Raw genomic sequence first — 11,022 nt, 5'->3', positions numbered from 1 at the left:
ATAGAGGGGACACGGAAGATGTTTTATGATTGATTTTCTTTCTGTTACAAAGTAATCAGGAACTTGCGGTTCTTTGAAGGAGATGATTCTTGGGTTTGTAGTATCAAAATCTCGTCTAAAGTATTTAATATTCCAATTGTTATCTTTTTCTATATTTACAACTTGGCCTACAAAATGATATGGTGTCTTTTTTCCTTCAAACCTTACAACAACATAAGAACCCTCTGCTAATAAATGTTCAGAGGTTGTAATCACTCCAGGATTACACATTCCTTTAGAGCAAAGAGAATCTAATTTGTAAGTGCTTTCATTTGAGGAGTTGTCAAACTTTTTTTGCATGTGTGCTTGTTTTTGATGGAAAAGCGAATCCTCAAGGTCATAATCATCATATAAATCACTTTTTTCAGTAAATAAATCTTTTTTTTTTAACATTTCACTATTTTCTTTCTGTATACCATCAGATTTCTTATCAGAAGCTTCTTCTAGGTCAATATACATCTTGGAGCTAGAAGGTATATCATAATCAATCATTTCTTTAAAAGTATTCAAATTTAATTTTGAATTTCTTTCTTGTCTTTCTATATTTAAGGATTCATTAAGTTGAGTATTCTTTATTTTGATTAGCTTGTGTTTTGATTGGAATTTAGAAGCAGAAGAATCTGTTGCAACATCTTTTAGTGAAACACTTTTTCCTGGTGAAACCTTAACTTTTTTCCCACGCATTCCTGTCCAGGCTTTTTAGCAGAAGCTTGTCGAAGTTCTGCAAGACGTTCAAAAACTAATGGGGATACTAAGATTTGAGAAGACTTAGATATGTCTGTCCTTAAAATCTTGTCAATAATTTTTTTTCTGTTTAGTGGGTAGATACCAGATGTTTTGAACCCATTTACAGCAAACTCTTGTATGTGATTCATATTAGTCAAGAGATTAAGGAGCAATCTTGGAAAAACATTTTTTGGTAGAGATGTATGAAATCTTCCTTCACCCATTTTCCATATTCAGTAATTATTTTTCTCCATGTTGATTTCATTGGTCCATAAACTGCAAGGTCAAGAGGCTGTAGCAAATGCGTACTATTAGGAGGTAAGAAGACCATCCTAATGTTGTTAGTTTCACAAATTTCGATAACATCAATAGATAAATGGCATGCTAAATTATCACCTATAAGTAGTTTTGGTGTGTTGTTGTCAACATGTCTGAAGTAAGGTACTACTAATGTTTGCATCCAATCTTTAAAACAGTTGCCATCAAACCAACCAGATTTTGTACGGTTATAACGTGCACCAATTGGACCTCCAAGTATCCAAGTGTCCATTAGACGCTCAGCTTTATACACTGTATATGGAGGAAGAAAAATACCATCAGCAGTACATGCAAACATTATAGACACTGATGACTTTGATGTATTTATAACTCTTTCAGCATGTTTAGTACCTTTCCGAAATATCATTTGTTTTGACTTTGGGTCATCAGAAAGATTAGTTTCATCATAGTTTATTATGTTTTGTGGTTGAATATTTTTTATTGTATCTTCTAAGTTGTTAAAAAATCTATTAACAGAGTCACATGAAATTGCAGCACGCCTTCTACAAATATTTTGACATGCTCGATAAGACAAAACACTTTTATGCCGCTCTAAAAATGACCTTACCCAATCATCACCAGGCAAATTTTCATTAAAAAATGGGCAGTTTCTTCCAGATTTGTTAAGAAAACTTTGTACAAATAATTTGAGGTCTATTTTATCAAATGCATAGCCAAAATCACTAAAAATTGCAATGTATTGTGCAATTGACATTTCCTCGTCTGGTTGCAATGAACTCTTTCGACCAACCACACTACTTTTGCGTAAACCACTAATATGACACCTTAAAGTTCTGTGTGGTATGTTTAGTAGCCTTGCCACACGTTTACAAGGTTCTCCATCGTTAACAAGTTGGATAGCTCTTTTAAGTTCACTATCAGTGTAAGTTTTTGACTGTTGTTGAGTTGATTTTATATAGTTTCTCACCATTTCCACAAATCTGTTATAAAAAAGTGAAAAATATGAGCTAAAACTCAAATTATTTGTATCTTTAAGTATTAATTTTATTATTAAAAATACTATAAGAATAAAAACCAGTATTTTCAAAAGGTGCTCATTTACCCCATATAAAAGTGCTCAATTACCCCACCTTACTTTAAACACATATATTTTATGAACAATTTATTTATAAGACTTGAAAACTTATACGAGTTTACTGCAATATATGAATGGTATACTAAAAAAAAATTCAAAATTCTAAGAAAGTTTTAACTACAAATGCTTACCCTTAGTGTTTCCAGTTAATAGTTTTTACGGGATTCTATGAATCTACACCGTGATATAATTAACTTGTTATTGGTTATTTATTTCCTTCCAAAAGAACTGTATTTAACAACTTATACTTTCTTAAAGTTACTTTATGTATTTTTAGCTTGAAAATGAACTAAGCATTATTAATAAATGTTTAACTTGTCTTTTAAGATGAATATGTTAACGGGTGCGCGATTACCCCGTGAAGTGCTCGATTACCCCACGCTACGGTATTACTTTTTAGATATTATAATTTAGAAAAATAAATACATATAATAGTTATTATACCAAAATTTATTTTAAAATTTGTATTAATATTTAAATAATTTATTTTTATCAATCTGATACGTAAAAATTGTGTATATATTTTTACATATATACAGGGCCGGCCCATGGGCCACGCGAATTATTTAAATCATGCTTTTTGTATGTTAAATGCTTATAACCATTGTGTACTATTTTTTTAATATTCCTTTCTTGATGTTAAGTGTTGGGTGTACTTGAATTTGAAAAAGAAAATAAAACAACTTGTACTCTAGAAGCAAAATACGTCAGAAAACAATTCACAGTCTCAAGACTTAAAAGGTATTATTAATCTGCTTCATTAATAAAGCTGAATCTTTTTCTGTACATGAGCGCTTTAAATTACAACTAAGTAACATTACGGGTGCGTAAATTTTATTTAAGGTCGTAAAGAACAAATGATACTTGTAGTTAAAAAGTTAAGGTGAGGGAGCATTTTCTTGGATTTGTTTAGGTCTCTGATACATCTAGGCAAAGGTTGACAGCTTGCTTGCTAGACGAGCTTTTCTGGATCGCGCTTAAAAGAAAAGAATATAGGCGTCCAAAAAAAGATCCTAGACCTTGACCCACGAAAATTTTTTTGTTCCCTGTGAAAACCATTCACTAAACCTTGTTTCCAATGATGCAGCATTTTCCTGTACTCTAGCTTTTAACTTCTTCAGAAATATTCAAGAAGTTTATAACTTTTTTTCTGGATCAATCCATCTATGAAGTATATAAACAAAGCATGTAAATAATTTGCTTGTATTCCTTTAATTGAAATTCTTTTCGGAGAGCAGGATAACGCCCTTGAATATTTACAATAACACATTAACGAGGTTAATGACGCTGTCTATGAATCCGCGATAGATTCCAATATTGATGCTTTTGGAAAATGTACCGCTATTAGAATTGCTAATAAAGATATAGATTTTAAATTATTCTACTCTTTGGTCTCTTGTATGATGTCTCGTTCAAATTTGATTTAGTGAACAAAAAACTTAAGATAAAAACTGTTAATCTGCAGAGCACTTCGAAACTAATTGAAAGTGTCGAGACTTTTTTGGAGAACATAAATTCGGAAAATGGGCTGCATTTTTTTATTACAAATGCTATGGAAATGACCAAAATAATGGACATTGATCTAAATTTCTCTGTTGAAGTTATGGTTCGGCCAAGAAAAATCAAGAAGCAATTTTACTATAAAGGTCAAGATAAGTCTGTGAATTTAGCAGTGGAGTCTTTTAATTTAAATTTCTTTTTTGTAGTTTTAGACTCTTCAATTAATTCTTTGTCATAAAGATTTGAACAGATGGAAAATCACAGCGAACATTTTGAATTCATCTATAACATAAAAGAATAAAAACTATGAAGCAGATGCAGTTAAAGAAAAGTTCGAAAATCTGTATTCCGTTATGACAGCTGATGCAAGTGACGTCAATAGGAATGAACTGTTTGACAGCTGATGGAAGAGTGACGTCAATAAAAATGAACTGTTTGATAGCTGATGCAAGAGTGACGCTAATAGGAATGAACTGTTTGACAGCTGATGCAAGAGTGACGTCAATAGAAATGAACTGTTTGACAGCTGATGCAAGAGTGACGCTAATAGGAATGAACTGTTTGACAGCTGATGCAAGAGTGACGTCAATAGGAATGAACTGTTGTAATCTTAGCTCCAATGTTGCCAAAAGATGTTCAAAAACACCATTGTCATTTTTAACATTGTCACAAATGTTTGATTGACATCATTCCTAATGAGTGTCTAGCATTGAAAATGTTGGTTTTGTTCCCGGTATCAGTGGCCAGCGAAGAAATAAATTCAAAATTATCAAAAATTAGCTTTGATTGACCATTTCTCAGGATCGCCTATATGGATAGCCAGATTAGCAATTCAGCACCAGGTTCTAAGTACATTTGAAACCTATTCCTTTTCAAAAGACTAAGCTAAACTTAAGGCGAGGAAATTTGTTACTTAATAATACATTTTATTTTTCTCAATAAAAACTTTACGATATTTATTTGTTAATTTCTTTGTTTAAAAATGTATTTTGTGACGCCTACAATTACGTACTCAGTTTTTATGTAGAAAACAGGGTTTAAATAAATATGCACAAATTTCCAAAACGCATTATATAAAAAGTTAATAATAAGCTTACCATTATATTTTGATTTTTCCATAATAATAACTGTCATAAAAAAATATTGGTTTATTAATATAATCTGCTTTACTGTTAATCTTAATTTTTTAGGAAACAATCATTTCAGAAATACTTTACCTATTATTTAAAAACTTAAAAAAATAATAAACCCTCAACATTTTTTTAGAATTTGCAAAAGGTACACTTTTTTTTATAGGGGGCGCCAAGCCTTGATCTCGCATATACCAAAAATATCCTTGTACCAGCCCTGCATATATACCATACAATTCTTTTTTTTAATCTTAAGAAATAAAAATTTTTTTTTACGATAAAAAATGTTTTTTAGGGGTGTACCGGAATTGTCAATAAAATTTCGATGTAGAACAACTTTACCTTCCCATGCCTTCACTTTAATAAAACTCTTATTATCCTAAGGCTAAGACTTACAATCATGATATAATATGAGAAACTGTTTATGTTGATGCAAACTTTTTATCCAGGGCCATTAAGACAAAGAGAACTTTTCCCAGCAGCTACATCTACCTTGACTGCTCAACACCTTCTACAAGTTCAAAACCAGACTGGGCTTTCAAACACTTAACAAAGTAGCTCCCAGGGAGTAGTTGAAAAAAATTTCTGGGATTTTGAGTTTTTTGGATAGTAAGACTTCTCTGTAAGACTTTTATTTTAATACCGTTTGTAACCTTAAATGGATTTTTTTCAAATTTATTTAGGTGCTCTAAAAAGTCCTTACGGTCTTATCGCAGAGAAATGCAAAGTAGTTTAATTTAAAAGTCCACGTCTTCTTCTTTACCGATGGAACCTCCAACTTTGAATCCAGAACCCTAACCACTACTCCACGGCTGTTTTGAAGTACCATTATGTTATATTTATTGATGCATTCAAAAAGAGGTTACTTGGAACTAATTACAAAATGAAAAAATCATACTAGATCCTGATATTAAAAGCTGCATATTTCATTTTTGGTTGTTTAATGCTAAGTTACTATATGCAAAGTATAAAAGGCTTCATGTTGTATCTGAATTACTATAACCAAACGGTAACTTTAAATTTGATATTAATTTTTACTATTAAAAGTGCCACAAATAGATATCTTGCCAAATACCCACCACGGATTATATGTCGAGGCAATTCCCTGAGGCAAAAATATTCTGTACATTTAGTAGGTAACAAGTTCTGACCTTCATTATTAAAGTGCGTGCGGTAAAAACATCTTGAGGGTATTTGTCTCATTTAAAAGTCGGTCATATCGCAATATACATAATTTGTTGATTATTACATTAAGTAGTTTTATCTATAGGGTACAGTCACGATCAAAAATTCGGAACATTGTTAAAATTTGCAGAAAAATTTAAATACATGTTTAAAACATTTTTTTTTTTACATTTAAAATTTTTGGTAACTATATTGAATGCTTAGGTAATTGATTTTAAATCACTAATTTTGTTTTCGTCATAATTAGTTGTTATTTTAGCAAAGTAGTAAAATATTAATGGTGGAAAAAACTAAAAACAGAAAAACGTACTCAAACTGCTACGTGAACAAGGTTTGATACTGACTGCTATTGCTGCATGTTTAATGTAACGCATTGCTGCATCAGAAAAACTTTGAAACGATATCATTAAACTGGTATTTTTAAAAGCAAAGTCCGCATTGAACGACTACTTAAAGGGCAGGTCGCATTCATTGTTATACCAAAGCGTACCCGTTTGCAAAAGCTTCTAAAGTTTCATCTACACCAAATATTGCAACAGTTAGAAGACGTTTGTGCAATTTGATCATTTTTTGTTGTTTGAGATATGTTCAAAAAAAAAACACATTTCTCAAAAAAATATAAAAGACCATATGGTATTCTGTCAGAAATACTGGTTAGTGGATGGTGAGGATGTAATTTTTAATGACAAACCTTTAATCAAACACTTTAGTTGTTGTTCTACGAAAGTGAGTTGTTCAAAGTTGGTTACGTGAGAATGTAATTGAGGTCATTGACTTAGTAATTCAGCAGACCTCAATCCTAATGAAAGTTACTAAAATTGTCTTGAAAATGAAGTATGAAGTCCAAAAAACCAAGACCCTCTTCTTCCAATGATCTACAAAAGCAAATTAAGTATTTGAAAAAGCCTTTTAATTGTTAAATAAAGTTTAAAAGTTTTTGCTAGCTATGGGCTGTGTTTTAGCTTCCACAGCAGCACCTTTTGGAGTAGCAGGACAAGTTTATTTATTTTTTTTCTTTATTCATAATTTGTTTTCAGACCATCCGCAACTTATTAGGACTAATTACCTGAGCACATTAATAACATAAGTATCTCTGTCATGGAAATGCGCAAGAAATTTTTCCCGGTGTTTTGAAACACGACGAACTAATTACTTCAACACAAATTGTCTGGGAAAGTTTTAACACTATTCAATAAACAAAAGACTTTATAAAACGGCAAATAAATTCTATAAATCAAAATACATAAGATATTGTAGCAATTCAATTTTTAAGTAAAAGTTCAACTGTTCAACTTAAACTTATATTTTTTAACATTAATTTGAAGTTTACATAAGTTAGATGTTTCCATACTAGAACTAGGCTATTTCTAGGATCTTTTTGATTAAATGTAGCAAATAATTTTTTATGATGCATCCCGGATAATCTAATAAAAAAAGGTAATGGTGTAATTTAGAGCCACTTAGTTTTACACCTTTTTGTAGGTCACCCCATGGTGGAGTATCTAAGAAACTTAAAGCTGATACAAGGACTTGTAAACAAAGTATAAGAAAAATGTAACGTTAGTTGCGTAAAACTTATGAAAATTCGAAAGTATAACAATTTAATTTTTGGTATAAATTGAAGTTTTATTAATTTGATCATCCATTTCTGATGAATCTTTGTTGATGAAACACAGTGTTAAATGGAAAAAATTTTTGTTAAGTGATTTTCTACTAATATATATATATATATATATATATATATATATATATATATATATATATATATATATATATATATATATATATATATATATATATGTATGTATATAGGGGAGAGATGCCTTAATCGGAACACTGTAGGAATAAATATTTATTAACCAAAAAGGGCTTAACTATGAAAACATTTATGGTTTGATTAATACAAACAAACAACTCTACTATACTTTTAACCATAATTTATATATATATATATATGTATATATATATATATATATATATATATATATATATATATATATATATATATATATATATATATATATATATATATATATATATATATACTTATGAAAACTTGTAAAAAAGGTGATTAATTTGCTTTGGTGAATATTTTTTGAAGTAAAGATTCTAATCATTAGAACCTTCACTTCAAAAAGTATATCATACAAAAAAACAACCAAATTGATGAAAAAAAAAAAAAAAACTAAACTCAACAAGAAACAAAATCGGGTTGCTAAGTTACAACAGCTTAATAATATTATATTACAGCCGTTTTTTGAAACGCCTTTATTTAAAAAAAAAATCAAATTTGACTTTTTTGAAAAATAAACTAAATTAGATGTCTACAAATGTTATTTGAATAATTATTTTTGAAGAATTATAAAAAAAATTTATAAAAATTATTAGTTTCAAAAAACGTTTTACAACAAGTTTCTACTATTATTATTTTTTTTAATTTGCATTTTTCTTGAAATACGTGTAAAGCTTCTGAAGGCGTTTTGAGAAACGGCTATAGTATACTCAATAAAAATGAACAATACAAAGTAGATAAAAAACTTAAAAATAATAGTTTAGTTTAAAGACGCATTTATTGGCGAATCTATAGGACATTCATCAATGAGTGAAGAACAACGTTTAAAAATTTTCTTCATCTGAACACTCTCTGTCTCCAACTGTTATCTTATTAAATTCCGAAAAATCTTTGCATAATGGGATAAACTCTTCTCGCAAAAACTGAATTGCTTGCTGATATACATATTTAGAGTCAACACTGCTCCATTCAAGTATTTTATTTAATGTGGTAGTACTTAGATTCAAAGAGGATGTGAGAATATCATTTACAATGATATCTTCACATCCTCTTATCAAAGACGGTATTTCTAAAAACTGACCAATCTCAAACACTTTTATTGCAATTTCAACATATTCAAAACTATTTATGGTAGAAGACTCATATTTTTCATTAAAGATTGAATTAAAATTAACTTGATCAAAATAAATGCACTCCATTACGATATTGAGTAAATGTTTGGGAATAATACGGTCGTTTATTTCTAACCGCAATGGTTTTGTGAGTTCAATTTGATTGCAATACTTTGTGTCCAATAATCTTTTTAAAAAAGGCGAACGAGAAGAGACAATAGAAAGATGACAATGAACATTAAGTGTTTCATCAAACGGCTTTAATATTTCTGAATACTCAGATAACAAGTTTTTCTGCCCATTTATGTAGCATATGACTAAATCAGCTCCTTCTTTTGAATTGAAAAGCTTTTGCATATCATCCTCTAAAGTGTTAAACAAACCAAATTTTTCTATTGATAATTTTTTTATGTTGATAGATTTAAGTAATTCATTTTTATTTGTATAACCACAATATATATAACAGATTAAATCTGTAAAATCAGAAATATTTACATCTAAAATGTCACAACCAATTTTAACATGAGTTTGGTTTATATCTACAAGAATGCTTCGAAAGTACCGACACCTTGATATAAGAACAATTTTATGAACACGAAATAATGTATCTTTGTACTCAATTATTGTATCTGTTCGGTGTTTGCTATAAAAAAGTTGACACAAATCATTTTGAAGGTTTCCATTTATACTGCGATCTGAATCGGGCAAAAACTTTTGTTCTCTAACAGCTTCTAGTGTTTCATACTTTTTCAATAATGATTGGATCTCGGTAATTGACCAAGTCTTTACCAAATCTCGAGTTTGCTTACTATATTGAGATCTTTTTATCGGTCTCAATGTTCTAAAAGCTTTTTGCCATATTGAACCCTGCTTTAAAAATTCTTTACTTTGTTTTTTCTTTTCTTTCGCAAGCAACTTGCTTTGTTCACGTGTTGTAATTAAATCCGAAGACTTCGACTTATTTGAAGCAGCTGATTGAGCATTACCCATTTTCCTAAAAAAATGCAATCACTTGATAATTTTTACTATTTACATATTGTATTTTTATATACAACTTTTATATTACTTGTTAAAATGTAGTTCTTATAACTTTATTTATTTGTAAAACTTTATCCAAAATCGCTTATTACACTGAAAAGTATTTTTCATTTTAAAAGAATTTTAGCCAAATTAATTACTTCAAAATTTTCGCCAATCAAATACTTCGATAAGCTTCCGTAAAAACCAAAGAAAAAATTTTTTGATTTTAATAACCAAAAAAAGAAGCGGTAAAGAGCGTCGATGACGTCTTGTTATTTAACATTAGCAAACCGAGTATTTAAAGTATGCAAAAGCTTGTCGAAAAAAAGATAGAGGTCAAAAGATCCTAAAATTTCATTTCAATTAATATGAAATAGCAATTTATTTATTTATTGACTAGATGTTGTGACACTCTTTTTAATTGCATTTTTTAAATTAACTCTTTTCGCTACCAGCCGTTTTAACAAAAATCTTTTTTCAGCGACCGCACATTTTTTTGAAAAAAATTTGGATGGCAACTAATTAAAATTCGGATTGACAACTAATTAAAATTAGTATAGTAAATCTCTTTAAAAACAAAACAGAAAGCTAAACGAATGAACTTTACAATTAAATAAGTTTTTAACACGCATCACTGAACAATAAGAAATGCAAAGTGGAAAACCATTGTTTTTTTAAATAGTAACTAAAACGTTAAGTCTAAAACAAAACTCATTTAATATATAAAAAGAATGTTTTTTTTCAAAAGACCTTTGTAATTACTTAGCTAAATACTTATACACTTCTACAACTTAAGTTTTACTTACGCTGCTTTATTTTAGACCTACTAACTTTAAAAAAGTTCTTTTTTTTCAAGGATTACTCAAGATTTTTAACTTTATTTTACTTTATTTTTAATTTTAAAAATGCTTTATTTTATTTATTTTTAAATTTAAAAAAGTTCTTTTTTTTCAAGGATTACCTAAGATTTTTAACTTAATCAAGTGATAACAACTTATTGAGCCGGGTGAATAAAAAAAAGCAATTGCTTTTTTACTCAGGGTTTTTGGAGTAATTTGTCTGCTTTACGTGAAAACCTAAGCAGTTTTGCTCAAATTTTATTCA

At 29.1% G+C, this 11,022-nt stretch overlaps 2 protein-coding genes across 3 annotated transcripts; both read right to left on the bottom strand.

Moving 5' to 3' along the window:
- Nucleotides 1-919: 919 nt before the first annotated feature.
- Nucleotides 920-2,499, bottom strand: LOC136074281 (jerky protein homolog-like). The gene is made up of 2 exons (XM_065786585.1): nt 2,311-2,499; nt 920-2,024 (listed from the first exon to the last, which is right to left on the bottom strand). Exon 2 carries the CDS (start codon nt 2,012-2,014, stop codon nt 920-922), a length of 1,095 nt encoding a protein of 364 aa, XP_065642657.1. The 5' UTR covers nt 2,015-2,024; nt 2,311-2,499.
- Nucleotides 2,500-8,422: 5,923 nt separating this feature from the next.
- On the bottom strand, nt 8,423-10,200 carry LOC136074847 (BTB/POZ domain-containing protein 7-like). Of its 2 annotated transcripts, none has more exons than XM_065787090.1 (2): nt 10,077-10,200; nt 8,423-9,892 (listed from the first exon to the last, which is right to left on the bottom strand). In XM_065787090.1, the coding sequence occupies exon 2, from the start codon at nt 9,886-9,888 to the stop codon at nt 8,611-8,613; it is 1,278 nt and encodes a 425-aa protein (XP_065643162.1). In that variant the 5' UTR covers nt 9,889-9,892; nt 10,077-10,200; the 3' UTR covers nt 8,423-8,610. The 2 variants fall into 2 exon arrangements, with proteins under 2 accessions (XP_065643162.1, XP_065643163.1); XM_065787091.1 differs by having other exon boundaries at nt 9,965-10,089.
- Between the last annotated feature and the right edge of the window lie 822 nt (nt 10,201-11,022).

The sequence above is a fragment of the Hydra vulgaris genome, chromosome 01 (genome assembly GCF_038396675.1).
Source record: "Hydra vulgaris chromosome 01, alternate assembly HydraT2T_AEP".
NCBI lineage: Eukaryota > Metazoa > Cnidaria > Hydrozoa > Anthoathecata > Hydridae > Hydra > Hydra vulgaris.
Note: the sequence above shows the minus strand (reverse complement) of the source record. Positions and strands in the feature narration are given on the sequence as shown.

Excerpts from the sequence above, each read along its gene's own strand:
- LOC136074281 (XM_065786585.1), bottom strand. The coding sequence starts at position 2,014 with ATGGTGAGAAACTATATAAAATCAACTCAACAACAGTCAAAAACTTAC.
- LOC136074847 (XM_065787090.1), bottom strand. The coding sequence starts at position 9,888 with ATGGGTAATGCTCAATCAGCTGCTTCAAATAAGTCGAAGTCTTCGGAT.